Below are 20,047 nucleotides of genomic sequence, written 5' to 3' on the forward strand. Positions count from 1 at the left end.
AATTTTGTCTTCAAATTCTTGTAAGTATAAATGAATCGGCTACTATTCAAAGATTTCGAAAAGTAAACGTATTGTAAAATCAAACTAGGTAGTTCAATTATACCTAATTTTGAATTATTTAGTTTTAGCATGCTTCGTTTAAAAAGTTATGATGAATTTGAATTTCAAATTTGTTTAACCAAGCTTTTTTGTTACACTATAACAACTGTGCAGAAAAGAAATGTAAATATTTTTCTGACCTAGGTCGATACATACTTTCAGTTTTTATATAGACGGTTTTTTATATCGATAACATCAGAGAGCAGACCATTAGAATTTTAAAGTGAGCACCCCCTGCCGATCACATGGACTCCATAGCCTACTTTTTCCGTAGTCCGATCCTCCACTCTTTTTTTTTATAAATAGCCATTTGGGCTATTTATAAAAAAAAAACAGTCTGTCAGTCAATCTAGTTAAGTCGCTATATAACGATGTCAAATATTACGAAGAACGTACAAGTAGATACTTCAAAAACAAGTCTTATTATCATATAAAATAGGAAAGAATGTCTCTGAAGAAATGTATCAAATGACGCTCGGAAAGTAGCAACGTTTCTCCATAAACTGCAAGAAATCTATACCAATTAATAAAATATACAATAGTTTCAAATTGTTTTAAATTTGTAGGTAGGTACCTATAAATTGAACAATTGGCTCCAACTAAATTTCATTTAATTACCTAAAACAATGCCAATCTTCAAAGCAGCAGGACAAAACACCTAGGACAACAACAACTCACATGAAAATCTCTTTAGGGAGATTTACATCAAGAGTTATCAAAACGAAATCAGATTCGATATTTAAAAAAAAATGCGTGCGTTATGGGTTTAAATTTTATTATGTTAAATTAGAAACAATATAAGTTACGACATCTACATTTTGTTTACCATTCTAGGCTAAACTAAAAGAAAGGCTATTCACTACTAGGTGGCGTTATAAAAGAAGGTAATAAAGATAAATACTCACTACTAGATGGTGCTTTAGCCAACCATTAATAATATTTACTGCAAACAGGAGATTAACGAACAGGAACAGGCGCAGATAATGAATGTGTAAATAAGTAACATTTAAAATAGTGTATTTTATTATTATTATTACGGTCCTTTCTAAAAAAACGACGTGACGAAAACCAAAGGGAAATAACTACGATATACCCAAGACAAGAAATTTGAATCGTCTATGGTATAATTCTCTAGCTCCCTATTGTGTCAAAGTCACTGAAGCCGTCGTTCAAATATGAAATAAATATAATGTCAATTACGTAAATTTTGAATTTGAGGTTTATGAATTTATGTTTTGAATTTTCCGGCGTTCCAAATTGAGAAAAACTGAAGTTAGTAAAAAAATCACCTATAATAATAATTATAATATGTCTTTACCAAGATTCACATTAATACGTTCTGTATCCAAGTTGGAAAAATTGATTTTTCGGCGATATTCAGCACAGAATACTATTAACCTATCTGATCAAGCGGTGCAAAGATATTTAAATCATTTGATTCTGGAACATGCCAATTTGGAAACAAAACCACGCAGGAATTTTGAAGAAGCGAGGAGGCTTCAAGAAATAAAACCCATAGTCCTTGCGCTGGAGCAGCGCATAACTCTTTTCGACAGCATAGACTCGCTGAAGGACTTAAATAAGCGTGAAGGGCAAGATGAAGAGATAAAGAAAATGATTAAGGAGGAGGCGCAAATATATTTAAAACGTTTGAAAGAAGTTGATGGTGAACTACAGTCAATACTGCTAGAGCCATTTTTAACACAAGGTGGAGTGCTGGTTGAGGTAACAGCAGGAGCTGGAGGGCAAGAAGCTATGCTCTTTGCGAGAGAGCTTCTTGAGATGTACCAGTCATATTGTGAATATAAAGATTGGGAGGTGGATGTTGCATCCATAGAGAAATCTGATCTTGGGGGAATAAGAAAGGCTTCCTTGCTTGTAAAGGGACTAGGTAAGTTGCTTAATTTTATTTCCCTTCTCCCATTTTATTTGGGATTGAGCAAACTCTGTGAAGTTGTTATATAAACAACAATAAGTAAGTTGAATAAACATTTGCCATTATTATGCAGGTGCCCCTGAACTGATGAGAATGGAAGCTGGAGTACATCGTGTCCAAAGAATACCTGTGACAGAGAAGGGGGGCCGCATTCATACAAGCACAATATCAGTGGCCGTACTACCTCAGCCCACAGATGTAGAATTGAATATACCTGAGCGAGACTTGAGTATTGAAACTAAAAGGGCCAGTGGTGCCGGAGGCCAGCATGTGAATACCACTGACAGTGCTGTACGCATCATCCATATACCAACAGGTACTATTTGTGACACCAAAATGTTATTACTATATAAATTTAATTCTTTAGGTATCTACTATCTACTTACAGTTGTATTCAAACATTGATTTGCTAGTCATCCGAAATTTGCTACCAAATATTGAAATCTGCATGTTTCTATGTGCAGAATTCAATATCAGACAGTTTTCATATTGACAGTATCAGCCTATCCGCAGAACAGGCAGGTACAGTAGACTATCTGTGCAAAGCACTGTTCACAGCAAACTTCTGCAAAAACATAAAGTTTGAATCTGACCATACTTAACTAAATGTAAACAATATTGAAATATTTTTTTTTAATAAAATGTTAATTTGAAGAATACTATTCAAGTTACTGAATAATGTTTTGAAGATTGTGGAAAAAATATTTCGTATTTAATTACAGGGACAGCGGTAGAGTGCCAGGAGGGTAGATCACAGATAAAGAACAAGGAAATTGCTATGCAGAAATTACGTACACTATTGCTACAGAAACAGCTAGATGAGCAGTCTTCAAAAATTAATAGTGAGAGAAAATCACAGGTAATAAGGCTATTTCAGATCACCTTTGATCATTACTTTATAATTTATAGGGTGAATTTTCAAGTGTCATAAGAGCCAAATCTGAATTTGAAAGGCTATTCCTTATAAGTTTGGATTTGGCCCATAAAACACAAAAAATAATCAAACAATTAAACAAACTGTTTTTGGTCAAACCCATTGTCAAATAGGAAATGAACTGATCATTCTCAAATATCTGAAAGGATCTTTATAGAACCATGTGAAGAACATGTTGCTTTCAAACAGAAAAAAACTATGACAGTCATACACAACACAGCTCTTTTTACATTGTGGTCTATAAATTTACAGCAAGCTAAAACAAAAGCATTTTTTTTAAAAAAGAACAATTATATTTTTCCTTCATTAAAAATAATAATATCCAATGTGTTGTTGTTTATTGTAAATGATTTATTTATAAGATGATTAATTATTAACATTTTATTAAAATTTCCAGTTGAAGGAAAGACAACATAGAAATAAATGTCCTTTATTGCTTTCAGGTAGGCCAGAGCAATAGAAATGAGAAGATAAGAACATACAACTACCCTCAAGACAGAGTAACCGAGCATAGAGAAGGAGGTGGGACAACTCACAGCTTGAAGATCTTCATGCAAGGAGGCGAGCCCCTAGAACAACTGCAGGAGTCTCTTCTTCGACAGCATAAATATAAGGCCATTATGACTGAGATTAATGATTTCATTGTTAAATACAAAGCTGAAAATATTGGAAAGAGCTAACAGGTTAAAAAAAAAAGTATTAGTATACATTATGACTAAAAATTGGTGTTTTAATTAACTACTTCTTTTTAAGTTGATTAATAATGGGCAAGATTAAATACATTGACCATTGCCAAACTATGTAACATAAAAGAATTGGAATATTGGATTGGATTGTCTTTAAATATTCTTTAATTCTAAGCGACTGAACCGCCTAGATTCTTGGATGTCACTGAAGATGTGATTACTCTTTTAAGTTGTAATACACGGAAGTCACGGAAAAGAACATTAATGTTGTCAGTTCTTTTGTTTATTTTCAGTGAGTTCTTTTAACGTCACACAACGTTAGGCTTAAAGTATGAGATTTTTATGGTCACATTGGAAACATGCGTAGAAGCTTCGCTAGCTGTAGAAATGTGAAGAAAATTAAGCTTTCAAATAATATAAAGTCGAGTTTACTCTAACAGGTTCTCTTTCTGTCTGGTTTTAGATGTTTTGTTATGTTTGTACAACTGTCTTAAGATTTTAAAGTTGTACAAACATAACAAGAGTAAGTTTAAAGCTGTATAAATTAATGCTACAAATAATACATCAAAATATTGTTATGAATTATTATAGTTCCAAATAAAACACTATAAAAATACAATAAATATTTATTTTGTACCACAATTTTTGTAAAGGAAAGTGAAATCGATTTAAATATTTAAAATTCACAATATATTTTAAAACTTTTATATTTTTTACAACCTAATATATTATGAGATTCAAAATACTAAACACTGAGAATTATTAATTCCTTAAACTTAGTTACAACCTAAGGGTAGGTAAAACATTAGGTATTCTTTTAAAAAAAAACAAAATAAAGTATTTATTTGACTCACTAATCTCGAAAATGGTAAGACTGACTTGATCTCTTTCCGATTTGGTCAAGAATTTTTAATAATTAAAAAAAGAGCTGTAAAAAGAGCACGGGAAATATTGTAAGAAGGACAGTACTTTTAAATCTGACAATTTAATTTAATTCGAAAATTTTTGTTGTAGGAGCCGACTTGGCACCTTAAAATTCAAAATTCATTTATTTCAAGTAGGCCTAGTTTATAAGCATTTTTGAAACGTTAAGTTATATAATATTTTAAATAAATAGGTTCCTACATTGTAATTTTAAGTTGTAAGGAATTCCAAACAATAAACCTACGTAAGTAGATAGATAAAATTCTGACTGATATGATTTAAATATGACGCTGTTCGTATTTAATAAAGCCTTTACGGCTAAGTTCAAACCCGACTTGACGTAATAAATGTATCTATATTTTGTAGTTGAATACTACCTGTCACGTAAAAAGAGAACGGTTGTACAAAGTATAATTTTAACAAATAATAATGAATAAATGTGACTATAGGTATTAATAATTTCTAGTGTGATCATGATCATCATCAGACTATGAATGTCCCACTGCTGGGCATAAACCTGAGGGTTCTCGTAACCCCCTCAGGCTTATGCCTTAAGGCCTTGTAACGAACGGCTTTAACGATTATTATAAAATGTTAATGATAATTAACCAGGACTGTAAACCAATTACTTAATTCCGGTGCAGATAATTTCCTTACAAAAAATCCAATACCTAACAATCGTTAGCCAAATCCCAACCCGGGATTCTTATCTGATCGGCACAAAATTAATGAAAGTATTAGACTGATGAGGCTGTAGCGTAATAAACATAAAATTTAGGTATATTATACAAAACAATAGGTAAGGTGCATTCACATGCAATTGTATTACCCAACGCACTCTTTTCACGTGACACCTACAATACACAATTATTTGATGCTTATAACATAGCTGATATGTGATATGACATGTATTTTTTCCACTAAAATTATAAGATAACACTACAAAGAAACAAAATTAAACGTTTTCTCCACAAAAATAACATCAATTAAACTATTGCAAATATTTAACAGTTAGGTACTGGTAACAATTTTTTTTGGGCACAATAGATAGATATTTTTGGCTAAGTTTTAACATTGAAAATATTGAATTAGGAAAACTACACTCAGTGGTATCCATAGGAAGCTCTTGCCAATTAGACTGCAGCGTCCACACATATCGATGTTGCTCTCCTGAAATGTTTAGATCATATATCATCGATCAATCATCAATAGAATATAACAGTCCACTAACTGAACTTAAGACCTCTAACTAACACGCTAAGCACTCGGATTGGTGTTCGCATTAGATGGTAGTTTTAGCAGAGGACGCTGATGCCCGTTCTCTGTTATATTCCCTTATTCGCTTCGTACGATACCCGCAGAAAGAGGCGGGGTGGCGACAGTTTTATCTATCATGTAAAAATAATTCATAAATAAATAATTCCTTATTAATTCTTTCCTTAAATAATAACCTATTCCTTAAGACCCGTTTCGGGTTAAAAAGCAGCCCACTTTCATGTTTTGCATGGATATAGTTATGGGCTCCAGCCTATGAAATATCTCCGTGCACGACAAACCGTTGCTTATTTGCTGTTTAAAAATATCTAGAAATTGACAATAAACTTTTGCATTTCAGTATGTTAATGAATATAAAATATATAATATTTTTATAGTTATTATAATTATTGCAGGACCAAGAAAAAACAAAGCAACACTTTACAGGCCATACAAAGAAGACGGCCTACAAAATGCATCACTATGTCCATCAACCATTGGCGTAGGTGATAAGCCGCAGGTTTGCTCAGGTCATAGGCGATGGTTTTTCACTTAGGTACCATCAGGTGGGTCATTTGCTAGATCCATCCAAAATATACTTAAAAAAATGCTTTGTAACGATGTTCAGTTCTGTAAATGTCCATTATATACGACATAAAATTATGTGTTCAGTTACCTCAGTGTGATTTCGGATGCAAGAATTCGGAGTTTTCCTATACAACGGATGCATGTGCTTCAAGCACGGCAGCGATTCATTGTACTGGACTTCTGTGGCGTCTATCGGGTATATCGGCACATCTTGCTTGGCGCACATCGCATCTACCACCACCAACAACATGTTGGTGTAATTCACCAACTGCGCGTAGAACGGTCGGTCGCACTCTTTCACTGGCTTGTTCAACTTCTCGTCGAGATTCTTGTACTCCAATTGGTACAGATACATCTCCCTGTCACATGGTGTTGGTCTTGTTCTATTTATCAGTACAAGTTTCTCGAAATCTCTTTCCAGCAATCTGGTCGTCGCAGGTTTGGTCATTGTCGGGTCGTCAGTTTCGTCGTTTTCGTATTGATAAGCCCCTGTGTATTATAATATATTTTACTCACATTATCATATTATTTGGGTCAGTACCTACATGCAGATGATTTATAATTTGGAATACTCTTGTCAATTCCTGTTAGATGACAGGGATGCAACTGATTGAGATAATTTTTACACGAGTTCACTGAATCCTAAATATGGAGGTATATATGCAAAAGACAATATTAACTTATATAAAAGAGTTGAATAAAAATATTAATGTACATACTATTTATACAAGAAATATATACGCCAAACAGATAAATATCATGAAAGACGTAAAGCTTAAAGAAGAAAATTATTTAGCAGGATAAAAACGTCGCGGTATACATGCCATAAAACGTAAGTTAAAGAAAATAATATGGCAGAAGTTAATAATAATCAAAATAAAATGAATATAAACTTTTGTTTAAGATCAGTTTAGAAAACAATTTAATACTATTAGCGCCTAAAGAGTAGCACATACATTTGGCAAAAAGCATACCAGATTTTCGGCATATCATGCACGTTAACAACATAAACCACTCCCGCAACTATAAAAATCAATAGATCAAATCCAAAAAATTCCGTGGATAAAGGACTTCAAATATGTTTGTGACAGAAAAGTATGAATCATGCGCATTCCAATTCTGTATCTACGGGTCAACATTAATGTAACAAAGAATTTTATAAAATCCTTCTGTGCCAGACTCTACTGTGTTCGATCTATAAACTCACCAGTGGTTGAAACAAACTCTGAAAATAAGATGGAGTCGTTACTACTGTCATAAAACATTTGGCTACATCCAATTGATGACTCCATGAGATAATTTTGATGTTGCTATGAACTAAAGGAATCCCGAGTTAAGTTTAGACCACTCGCATGCATTTTGATCCTAATTGTGCGACAGTGACTTGAAATTGGGTGAGAAGTCGGAAGTTAGCAAAGAGAAAGATTTCAACTATACCTAAAGCTTCACATTTAACATCAATATAATTTTTCTTATTCTTATGTTGTATTCTGTATTTTCATTCCTTATTTTGATTCCATACAATTATTTTTTAAGCTTTTAACGTCAAAGTAACTGATAAATTCATACGACGAGGAAATTTTTTGCCAGAAAATCTTTATACATGTAGTTTGAATAATGTCGAGTTAGCAGCACACAACAAATAGTATTATTTTGAAACAACATAGAGTTTTACAAAGTTGCAACGCCCGTTGTCATGCAACATTATACAGTTCATGCTGACAACGTTGAGAGCAACATCAATGTGCGAATACTTCTTAATATACTAACTGAAGACGTCTTGTCTATTCAACATTTATTGATTATGCAACGAGAATGCAACGGTAACTATAGATGGTACATTGAATATTGTAGGCGATAATGGAGCATGAAACATACCGTAGTCGAATGTATAGCTCGAAGCTTGAGCTAAACTGAGAGCAATCGAGTTGTAAAACCAAACCGACGTGGCGATGAGCCATACCATAATCAGACGCAAATTTTCAAGTGGCTGAAATTATTAAAATTTGGAATTACACTTTTAATTTTTGTAGTCCATTAAATCTTTTGTAAAGGAGAATACCCATTTGGAGACCCACGCCCGACATGTCAGAGACGAAATGGATGGACAAGAATTGCTATGTGATACTTCGCCTGTATAAAAACACAAGGCTTATTATGTTAGCCACTGATATTGTATATACAAATTTACATATTGTTTGTTGATCTTTCTTGTAGGGTCTGGGTGTCTTTCCATGTGTTATGAGCATTCTCCTTTCAGTTTCTCGTTAAAAATAACTTGAACTTTACGGTCAGGATCATAGATGCAGGATTCGTAATCTTCTTCTCCCTAAAGCAGACAGCTTGATAATCTATAATGTGAACTGTTTTAAAAACTTCTTCTTCCACAAGTTTCATCATAATATCTGGTCGTACCTGCAATATAATCATAAAGATAGAACCGTAAGATATTTAATTCTTACTTACGCTTACTCTCATACTTTTATTGTTTTACTTACTTTGCCAAAGAACTGCCCTGTTTGACTGCTATCTTCACTTACGATTATCCAACCATTACTATCAACTAAATAACAGTCCCAATTGTCTGTAACGTTGCACGTTATACATTCCTTGCTGTGCTCGCACTGAGAATTAAAGAAGGATGTAATTTTTAGAGAGACAGTTAATGTTAAAAAAGAAGGAGAAACTAAGCGACTAGTAGCAAAACTATACGAACGTTTGAAGTTATATTCTGGAACCACTCAGCAAGACGCTCGTGTTTGAACTGAAATCCAACAACTGCTGCTGGCGCTTTTCGATGGCCATCTCCGTGGAATACGGCGTGTGCAGCCGTCACCATAGCATTGCTAACATTGAGAGGAAATTTTTCCGTGCTTAATTCCACACTATATACAAAACTAAGCGGATCTACATAGTGTTGTTCGACGGCGCGTCGATACCAAACTTCATCTATTGCTCGAGGCCATTGTTTGCCGAACTCATTCCTGGACAAACGAGAAATAATATATATATATATATATATATATATATATATATATTAATATTATAAATGGATAAGTATGTATGTTGATTTGTTACTTATGTTCGGCCCTACCATTTTACCGATTTTGGCGGTCTCTAAATCTGGCACAGAGATAGCTTGCATACTGAGATGGATGTTGATTATTTTTAATCCTGGAACATTTGTTATGTATCTGTTGCCTATGTTCGGCTGAACAGCTGAACCGCGGCGGAATTCGGCACAAAGCTAGCTTGCATCCTGATACCTTCATGGTATACCCAGTTTTATTCTGGGGAATTAAAGGATTGCGATGGGATTTAGAGCATTTTTCGTCAGATGTCAGTGTTTGTGCAAGTAAGCGATATTTCGCTTTTATGAATAGGTATATATTAAAAACGGCTGATTACACAAGGGATAAATGCGGGAAAAGCTAGTCAGCTTATGATTCTAGAAGTGGATGTGCTTTCGCGAAAAGGCGATATTCTTTTACAGATCTTACTTGTCATCGTGGTCCTTAGGAGGATGTGTTTCCCATCTTGTGAGGCCACTGTGTGTAGCAAGGAACGCGGTGATGAAACCAAAACGTTGAATGAACTCCGCCCTACGACCAAACACACGTATTGGTAGGTAATATACAAACTTTATTTAAAAATTAAAAAAAATATCTAGGTAAAATTTAAGTGTTATTTAGTTAAAGTAAAAGTGTCCTATCGGTTTTTTCCTTCACCGTTAAAATATCCATAACCCCGAAAAGGTAGATCGGGCCGGGATCAAGCTCGGTTACCCCGAAAGGTATGCTTTAGTCTTATACATGAGGCTAATACCGCTTTATTTAAAGGCCCTTTGCCATATTTTTATATTTGTGTGCAGAGTTATACTTAAATAGAAGACAAATAGTTTGCTATTTACACCGGTATTTAAACACAAGATTATCGATCTTTTTATCAAAGAAAAGGATCTAATCTAAGTAACGGATGCTCGTTAGACATGATAAAGATGGTATAGATGGTTCCCGAAACCTGTGCTTTAGTGTGGTTGTCAACATTGGTAACCTTTTAAGGTCTTCTCGAATCAACTGATGGTGTAAAAAGACTAGTTGTAGGGTTAACTACACAGTACTAGTAACTTACTTATTCCACTTGCTGCATTACAAATTAGGTACACATCCATATAAAAACCACACAACTTACAATCCTTGGAAGCATGTAATATGGACATGATAATATCTTTTAATATGGAACCCTGGAAGCACATCCTTTCTCATATGTGAGTGGAAAAAAGAGCTTAGAGCCACCACGACACTGTTCCATTCCAAAGTGATTTAAATACTTGCTTTAAATAGATTATCAAGACCTTCTATTTATTTAGTTTTTGAACCATTTATGTAAAGTTTAAATATGGTGTATGAAATGCCTTTTTGTTCAAATTGCAGGTAACATTTTCTGTTACTGAAAACTTCGCACGGGTTAAATTAAATTTTTAAAATGCAATCGGATAGTGAGACATTTATTTTGAAGCAGTATTAAGAGACATATTTTATACCAACAAAAACTCCTTTGAGAAATAATATATACAGATGTATCCATTTGAAATACTTTACCTCGGCAACAATCCAATCACTTTTGTTAAGGGGCTATCCAGGCAGATAGGTAGTAACATAAAATATTATGCATAATGAGTTTTTTTTAAATCATCAATACATCTTTATTTCTTAAATTAATAATGGTAGGCAATAGTTACTTTGGCCAAGGTTTTAATAACACGATATGTAACATTTAATAGAATAATTCTATGAACTCCTTCAAACTTGTTATTTATAAAAGTTCTTATTTGTAAGTAGTAAAACAAGTGCACTCACGCTTTCTCATCTGTCGCAGACTCCGAAATACTCTTGTTAAACCACGCTGTGTTCCTGGCATCGTACACTAATGCCTGCATTAGTCCGTGATCGCCTGAATACCAAATAAAAATAAAATTAACTATGAAATTGATAAGACGGTCCAAGCTTGTATATTACGAGTTTCGTTTCGAAATTTTCTTGGCAACTTTAGACCTGAAATCTTGCTGTCTTAAATTTGCGACGCGCCGCGTTAAGCGAATATACTCATGCATTAAGTCTCCGGAGGAGCTCGAATCATCATCATCATCATCATTGTGGTCCACATTCACATCCACAGCCTTAGTGTAGGAGTGAAGATGTTGACTAAGTATACACCGACCTTCAATATTATCATCCCATTTACCGGTCCACTACAGTAAACCCTACAATAACACACGCTAACTAAGTGCGGCTTGGTAGACTTCACACTAAGCAAATATTTAGCGGTATCCTCAAAAACTTAGATTCCAGCCCAACATGTGTCCAGCTCAATTCGGATACTTACAATAATATTCATTTCGTGGCGTGACGTTTGGTGCCTTGTTTCTTTCTCTCACTTCTGATCCTAAAAATAATAAAATTATTTAGTCTCCAGTATCTATATGTCGTCAACATCTGCTGTTACAAAGTTTATTGTATTAATTTCGCGGGAAAGGTTCTTCCGTGCCTTTCCAGGTTAAAAAATATTCTTTGCCTATCTCAAGGACACGCAAGCTACTTCAAGGCTGTCCAAAACTTTGAGACTACTGTCAACATCTAAGTTGTCACAATTGTTCGCAATCTTAACATCAGTTTTGAGTAATTTAGTTTTATGTATTTATTCTGGTTTAAAATACTACTGCGGGGTAAAAATAATGTTTACCTTCGTTATGTTTCTCGTGTCCCTTGTTCTTATGGTGTTCGGGCGGGCGCGGTTTGGCCGGCCAGCGCCAACCGGGCTTCGCCACTCTTTCTAGGAAATATGACAGCTCTTCCTCGGGAGAGGAAAATGTGCGTTCATAGTGACGGCAGTATAGCCTGCAAAGAAAGGTGTATTAGGTAATTATAGATAAGTTTATTAGATAATCACTAGTCCGCCTGCCACTTTGCCTCGTGATGATAAAGGCCATTAACTGCAAAATCCTTTACCAATTCAAAATGTAGGTACTAATTGTACTCAAACAATACGAATCTTAAATTAAATAATAAAATAATATCTCATCGAAAATTTTCATAGTGATCGAGATTTCATGTGTCTTGGATACAGATAATTTAATCATATTGCTTACCAATCCGGATGTACACTCCATTTCTCTGACAAATACTGTCTAGCGGATATGTTTTTAGACGTCAAAGACAGACGGTGGATGTCGTCTGTTGGTGGTGGTGTGATCCGATGGCGACCATAATTTTCAGGAATGGAAACAACAAGTGTGAATTGTGAATCGCTGATGCCGGTCCAAAAATAGTGCCTTTTGCCTCGAGACACTCGTTTCTGAAAAATGATAAATATTAATTGTGCTAGTCAGCAGCGTTGATCAATTCATTAATCTTGGCGAAGTCGTCGGTTTCTATCTAATAGTTGTTCAGCATAATTTATTTATTCTGTTAAAAAAATAATGTTATTTCTTAAATAAAGCAACTCACCATATCCTCCATATGATACTTAACATTCATGATTTTATTCCCAGTTTTCTGATCGATTATCTCTTTTCGGAGCTGCAATAAAAAATAGAAAAATACAATCCGATACAAATTTTGCCAAGTTTATCCAGTGTTCTCTTAACGCGTACATTCAGGATAATCTAGAATTATTATATTAATTAAGTTAAAAATTAGTTTAGTAACATAAAAAGTATGTTTAATACTAACAAATTGAGCCTATAAGATGCTAGAAATAAAATTAGGATTATTATTATTGTTACCGCTTACCGCTGTCAGTTCTTTGCTGAAGTTCCTTGGGCTCCGTTCATCGTCAAAAAGTTCAACTTCAATCATATCAACGCTGTTGTAACTTGGTTTTAATATCTGCTGAAACTGCAAATGTAACATGTGTCAGTAAATGAGTTAAGTTTAAAAAAACATACTCACATAACGTTTTATACTCACCACAGGCCTCAAATCCGGATGTATTAAAATATATCCATTATTTGTTACCATGAAGGCGTAACCATTTACCCCAATCTGTACAACATAAAATGTTTGATTTGTTATTGTTCGAAGATCATATTGTATTTAAAGTGAACTTTACATTACTCATCGTTAGTATTTAAATACTTATTCATTTTACTGCATTTAATCAACTATACCTACCACTCAGCAATGTTGTACGACTACCTATAGCAATGTACGAGTATATAAAAATTTCAAAACATAATTAAATTTCTAGATTAAGGCTGGGTAATTCTTACGCAAAGCATATTGTCCAATTTACCTTATACGGTGTCATCAATGCTTGTATTTCTGACAGAGGAACATCTGTGCCTGCGACTCCCAATAATCTAGCGATACGCATCTGTAAACGTTTAACAACTGCTTTGTAAAATAACCGGTATTTTTTTTTACAAATTTATAATATAGAGCTTATTATTATATAGGAAACAATTCATAAAAATCCAAGAAAAGTTGCTACACATCCAAAAATGGTATCGTATGGTTATTATATATTAAAAAATATACTTCAATGCATAAAATATAATGTTATGATACTACTAGACCCATTTAGGTATTTTTATCATTAATGTCTACTGAATAATCCAAAATGTTTAAAAGTTTGCTTATCTCTAGCAAATATTAATTTCGTCTAGCATCTACGCCCCGTTAGGTATAAATATGCTTACGAACTACTTGATTTGAAGATTTCTAATAAATTATTCTTCATTACAGGTTCTAGCATTCTACACAATCAAAAATTACTGTATAAGTATATTTCATCAAAAACACTACACTTTTAAACTAAAACCCACTACGTTCTAGATGGGCTGGTAGTTGGTAACCTTTCCGGTCCATTGTAAGAATCTGTTGACATTGCAAATTATTAATCATATAATAGATATATGAACTAATTTTATTTTTACTTTCAGTAGTAGATTTCAAAACGATACTTCTCGTGAATAATGGTCTTTCTGATATCTGCAACTTGTTTTCGAACATTTCATTACACCGGGTTAAACATATGTTTCTCATTTTGGTCACAATAAGTTCTAGTTTTCATAAGGCTTACATCACCAATCATTCGTCATCAATCAAGCAAGTCTAAGAGAGCGTGTGCCTACCTCCTTTTGGCCGTTCTCCTCTACGGACTGCGATTGGTTGTTGACGTACGAATGCAATAAAATTAACAACATATAGGTAAATGCATTGTAACAACCTGCACTAATTAAATATCTCCTCTATAAATGAGAAAACTTATATTTACACTAAAATATATTTAGTATATCAAAAGTTTTGTCATTCTTAGAAACAGTACATTGAACTTAGTAAATACTCAAGTAACAAAAGCCCCATTCGTCTCTCGTGGCGGGCTGCATAAAACTTTGAATGAAAAATATTTACATTTACTGTCATAATACAAGTCAATCTTTAAAAATGTCTCTACAAAGACATCACTAAAATCAGGCAAAAATACTTTGTATCGATTAGATAGTGTGCGTAATATAGATGATAATTCTTGCACAAAAGTAGTAACCTTGATAGAAAAGTTAATTCATAACACCCTATTGGTCTACACCTACTATCTAGTAGAAAACTACTATACTACGGTAAGCCAAAAGGGTTAAACAACACATTATTCGGTCAGTAGCGACCGAGACCGCGATGCGGTCACATCTATCGAGGACAGATGCATCGCTAACGGGGCCAAATAAGAATTTACCGTTACTGAAATCCAAAAACTAAATCTTATAAAATGTCTTTTATCTTGCAAAAACTTTACATTAAAATCGTCAAAATTTTCTAAGTGTAGTACCTCTTTTGTAACTGATACCCAGTAAGCTTCATTTATCAGTACATTCTCTGTGATGTTCTGAGGGGAAACCATCAAACAAAACTGAATATTATTAAAAAGGTAGTTGAATATGAAACATACAAATCATGAAGAAGAAATATAATGGTCACAGAAATTGTGTATAACAGTAAAAGGATAGCTTACGTCCAATCATAAAATATGTAGAAGGAAACGTAACAATCTGTAAAAATCTCCATTAATAAAATCTTTCTCGGTCATGCATGAAAGAATTTTAAATTTAGAAAAGTTGGTTTACAGTCAAGTTGTATTGAAAAAGAGACTTATCATCTGTTCAAGGCTAAAATTTAAATTAGTCCTATAGGGTATAATCTAAAACCTCAACCATGAGATTAGATTAGGCCTACACGATATTTTGAATCCCCAAGAATGTCACTAAGCGCGACCATCTAAGTCTGTCCGTAGATCTAATTTTTCAATATTCACCGAAATTTACTTTAACAATGACTAGGCTCTTTTTCTATATAAGACAGTGTTTGAAGGGACAAGTAGAATCAAATTAATGGCTTAAAGATACAAACGGGAACGTACCTCGTTATGTCGTAAATCGTATACAGGCATTGACACAGAAGTCATCAATTGATATTGCGAATTCCCGAGCTCACTATACTGACCCTGTTTCATCTGAAAATCAAATTAAAACTTTAGATCAAATGTCAATTTAAATTTTAGCTGATAGACTTATTTATTTGTTGAAGAAATCTAAAAGTAAATTGATATATGTCTTCAGCTTGTTTCTATGTTTTATGAACTTTTTTACAACTAAGGGAGAATAGATTATCGTACGATTGATGTATTCTGACCTGCGTTATTTTCCATCTCCTATTTTGTTCCTGTTCGGAATTGAAGAGTACCTTGTCACGTCGTTGGCTCATAAACCTTTCCTTTTGCTCTGCTCTCTCGCGTTGTTCCCACAAGTAATCTGCAACTTTTGGATCCTAGAAATTGTATAGCATAATAATGTTCTTCACTTAGCAAAACAACAAACATTATTTGAATTTAGTAACTAATTATGTCAACATATTACCGTAACATTTGCATAAACAGGAGTCCACACAACTGGATGCTTCTCTCGCTGCAACACCAGCGGTCTTGCGAGCACGTTGACATGTTCCAATACTCTCTCCCGAACTTCTGCCAGCGTGCTCAGGTGCACATAGAACCCTCTGTTTGCACACGCCATCCACTTCACTTCTCTCACATCCGCCACCTGTTACAACCTCATAAGATATTATGATACCCTAAACAACGTGGTCAGAGTGCTCGTTTCTATATAAGAGTGATATGATGTCCGTGTGGCAGCCTTGTGGATAAGCGCCAAATAAAAGGCTACATTTTTCTTGTTGCTAAACGAGTAATATTTCTATATACTAAAAGCCATAAATTAAATAAGTAGTAAACTATTTAAAATAATTCTCCTCTTTTTATAAGAAATAAAGGCAATATTAAATTAAATCATATATTAAGCACTTATCTGATCCTAAGAATTGAATAAATCTATACAATTTTATCTAATGTTACAAAAAGAATAAAAAGTTTCGAACATACCCCAAAAATCTACTTTACTGCTTCGTCGTAATAGGAATAAGGAACATTTCAAACCACACGTGCAAAAATCAGAAGCAGAAGCTAAGTAGTCAAAAGAAATCGATATATTAAAACGTAAATTACACACACAAAAAATTGTAAATACATAATTATAAAAACTACAAAATATACTTTAAAAGCCGTAAGATAAGCTATACAAATGGAAGATGGTATTTGGACATATATAACTGGTACAGACATGCTTGACTGGTAGAAATAGAAGAAAGAAGAGTACCACATTCAGGGTGTACTGGTAGAAGGTACGACAAGGAAGGCATTATGCAGGTCGCACAATGACTACAACACACAGTAATACCTGGAATGGTACTACCTTTACCTCGCGACCTATCAGGTACGTAAACACCCGCACCGGGGTATCATACTTCCAGTTGTATTTCTCGAACAATTCTTTGTAATTATATGGAACGCCATCGGTTACCAACATTATAGCCTGACAAGAAAAACATTTGCTTGACACATTTATATAGACTAATGAAATGCTGCATTTTTGTATGATTTATTAGATAGATATCATTTTATTTATGCTTATCTCATTCATACTATCAACATCGGTACCTGATTACAGTTGGCTCCACCGCTGTTATTTCTATAAATTTCAAGAAGTTCAAACGCTTTGGTCAGTGCAGCTGAAAAGTTCGCTATTTCCATAGTTTCAAAATTGTCTAAACCTAGTTTCAACTCTCGGAGATTTGCAAGTGTTGCCTGAAACAAGTGTGCAAATAAATAAGCTCAAATAATTAAATTGAAAGAATTTTAGTTAATGTTAATACAAGCATTTATTTTTCTGTTCAACGAATCGAATATTATTATCTGGCATATTAGAATGTTTTTTTTTATAATTCCCAATGTTGTCGGACTACTTACTTGGACAAGAGAATCTTCAAAACAAGGAACAATTTCTTCAACAGTATCAGCAAAGGTCATAACACTAACAAAATCGTTATTGCCAAGAGTGTCTAAAATGTTTGTTACTACATGTTTAGCTATATCTCTTCTTTGTCCAGTCATAGAACCACTTCGATCGACCAAAATAACAACATCTTTCGGACTTGCAGCTGCCTCCATGTACCAGGCTCTAGTTCTACAATCATATATGTCTACAGGATCTGCTCGCCATTTCATCGCTGTAATATGTTTTTTTAACATTTAAAAAAATATTTCCCACATTTTAAAAACCAATTAACGTATTAAAAGTACTAAAACAATCTCACCTGGGTAATGTCTCATGAATCCCGTCGAACTACCAAAATACTGCCAAGATAATGTCGGATCGCTTTGGTAATTATTGATAAAATGTGTATCTAAACCTTCTGACCAGTGAATCCCTTTAATAACTTCCGGAGCTGTAACAATGTTCTCTGTCAATATGGATCGCAAATATCTCATACAAATAAAGTTTATTTTCTATAAGGTACCTACTAACCCCAAGCGTAAACATTTGTCGGCACGTGAACGCTACTAAAATTAGTATTAACAGGTATATGAGAAAAGTGATGATTCTGTTGCAAATGCATATTCTTCGATGCCGGTCGGTTTATCCAATTTTCCATAGTGAAATCAGGCTCCGGTGTTGTAGTCAGTGACATATCATCATACAAGTCTTCCATTTCCTTGCTGTTAAAAAACTGAAAATCTTCGTTGACGGGTTCATTTTGTTTGTCAAAAGCCATATTTTCAGCCGCTTCCACTATTCTTTTGACTGCACTGATTTTGAGTTCCATCATCGCTCGTATGTCATCTGCCATGCTCTGTACCAATTTCTCACCGTCTCTAGACTCGATTTGCGCAGACTTGAAACTCTAAAAACACGTATGTTTGTTTGATTAACCTTGAACATAACTATTAATAATATAATGGGTAAAACATTCTTACATCTTGTACTTCTTTTTTTCTGGTAATAAATTCTCCAAAGTGATAAAGTTCAGTCCCAAGCTTAACTGCCCAGGCTTGTACCCTACGAAATGATTTAAAAAATAGATAAATGTATTTGTGTCGCTAAAAGCGTGTCTTACATATATGTAATTAGTATTCGTTAAATATTTTAATACGGTAATAATTTAAGCATTAGCAGATTTTAACTCAAACAGAAATTATATAATATGAATAAGATCATTTAAATATTTCTTGTTATTCTTTCTAATTTCTTGTAGTTCTAATCATTAAGAGAGAGTGCATTATTATAAAATGTTAATTAGATTAAAAATACCTACAAAACTAATATAATTTTTGTTCAATATACTATAGGAACTTACGTATTAAAGGATATTTTACTAGGTACGTCATATTGTATACTGGACGAGCAATCCCTGGAATCCAGGGACAAAAGAATCACGAATAAAGCAGAAACGCAAACACGGTAGCACATTAGAAACACTTAATCCGATTCGCCCACCTACTTCACTGTTTACTTTTAATACACCTTCATATTAGAATATCTTAATGGACACGAATTGATTAAATATTTTAGGGGATTTTGTCACGGATATGTTCCCTTGTTCTCGTTAGCACTCGACATTGATAACGGTGGAGGTGTGCGCAGTCGTGATGAGGCCGGGCATGCGCCTTGCTCCTGTTGCGCGGACATACTGTAGCCTTAGTACAATATTTGCTCGCTCGAAAGTTTTCGCATATCATTCTTTATCGTCAAACTAAAAATTACGTATTACAAATCGTGTTAGAGTCGCAAATCCTTTACTTCTGATTTTTATTTTACAAACGTGCTGTCAAAAGCCCCTGTTTGAGAATCGTAGGCAAATTTGATTTTTAAAACCATGTGAAATAAGATCAATTTTACTGCGATGGTCCATCATTTCCATGCTCGAAATCGACTCATTGATTGCGATTGAGCAAATCTTGTACTAAGCCTACTAGTACGTTCTGAATTGGATTGCTTTCGAGATATTATGAGCGATGGTTGTGTGAACACTACTTGTAGTTTCGTTTCAAATGCAGAGCGCATCGATTCGTCCATGTTTTCTCTGGGTCATTGTGTCAAAGGGGCATGCGTGGGGCATGCACATTAAAATATCGATACTAAATGCCTGCTTTATGCAAAGATTTACTTTATTTTTTGCATGTGAAATTTAAAAACGTTTTTATGTTTAATATTTTGTTTAAAATAGGTTTTAATTTGAA

General features: G+C 33.9%; 2 protein-coding genes across 11 annotated transcripts; one reads left to right on the forward strand and one right to left on the reverse strand.

The window, feature by feature from the left end:
- Positions 1-1,407: 1,407 nt before the first annotated feature.
- LOC120633900 (peptide chain release factor 1-like, mitochondrial) lies at positions 1,408-4,267 on the forward strand. The gene is made up of 4 exons (XM_039904295.1): positions 1,408-1,990; positions 2,109-2,351; positions 2,758-2,894; positions 3,413-4,267. Exons 1-4 carry the CDS (start codon positions 1,408-1,410, stop codon positions 3,647-3,649), a joined length of 1,200 nt encoding a protein of 399 aa, XP_039760229.1. The 3' UTR covers positions 3,650-4,267.
- Positions 4,268-4,370: 103 nt separating this feature from the next.
- LOC120628524 (voltage-dependent calcium channel subunit alpha-2/delta-3) lies at positions 4,371-19,484 on the reverse strand. Of its 10 annotated transcripts, none has more exons than XM_039896919.1 (28): positions 19,165-19,484; positions 18,785-18,866; positions 18,336-18,711; positions 18,124-18,255; positions 17,777-18,036; positions 17,468-17,614; positions 17,229-17,342; positions 16,332-16,514; positions 16,108-16,242; positions 15,836-15,928; positions 15,248-15,304; positions 14,556-14,582; positions 13,715-13,795; positions 13,390-13,464; positions 13,213-13,317; positions 12,928-12,999; positions 12,570-12,775; positions 12,164-12,318; positions 11,807-11,866; positions 11,281-11,374; positions 9,922-10,023; positions 9,138-9,405; positions 8,920-9,045; positions 8,711-8,836; positions 8,300-8,411; positions 7,629-7,646; positions 6,510-6,910; positions 4,371-5,749 (listed from the first exon to the last, which is right to left on the reverse strand). In XM_039896919.1, exons 1-28 carry the CDS (start codon positions 19,275-19,277, stop codon positions 5,648-5,650), a joined length of 3,822 nt encoding a protein of 1,273 aa, XP_039752853.1. In that variant the 5' UTR covers positions 19,278-19,484; the 3' UTR covers positions 4,371-5,647. The 10 variants fall into 10 exon arrangements, with proteins under 10 accessions (XP_039752853.1, XP_039752843.1, XP_039752925.1 ...); XM_039896909.1 differs by having other exon boundaries at positions 17,223-17,342; XM_039896991.1 differs by lacking the exon at positions 17,229-17,342.
- Positions 19,485-20,047: the final 563 nt, after the last annotated feature.

This window comes from Pararge aegeria, chromosome 2, assembly GCF_905163445.1.
Source record: "Pararge aegeria chromosome 2, ilParAegt1.1, whole genome shotgun sequence".
Classification (NCBI taxonomy): Eukaryota; Metazoa; Arthropoda; class Insecta; order Lepidoptera; family Nymphalidae; genus Pararge; species Pararge aegeria.

Excerpts from the sequence above, each read along its gene's own strand:
- LOC120628524 (XM_039896909.1), bottom strand. The coding sequence starts at position 19,277 with ATGTGCTACCGTGTTTGCGTTTCTGCTTTATTCGTGATTCTTTTGTCC. Across the intron at positions 11,375-11,806 it reads GCCACGAAATGAATATTATT|GCGATCACGGACTAATGCAG; the intron begins GTAAGTATCCGA and ends TTTGGTATTCAG. Across the intron at positions 8,412-8,710 it reads CTGCATCTATGATCCTGACC|CCACTTGAAAATTTGCGTCT; the intron begins GTAAAGTTCAAG and ends TAATAATTTCAG.
- LOC120633900 (XM_039904295.1), top strand. The coding sequence starts at position 1,408 with ATGTCTTTACCAAGATTCACATTAATACGTTCTGTATCCAAGTTGGAA. Across the intron at positions 2,352-2,757 it reads CATCATCCATATACCAACAG|GGACAGCGGTAGAGTGCCAG; the intron begins GTACTATTTGTG and ends ATTTAATTACAG. Across the intron at positions 2,895-3,412 it reads ATAGTGAGAGAAAATCACAG|GTAGGCCAGAGCAATAGAAA; the intron begins GTAATAAGGCTA and ends TATTGCTTTCAG.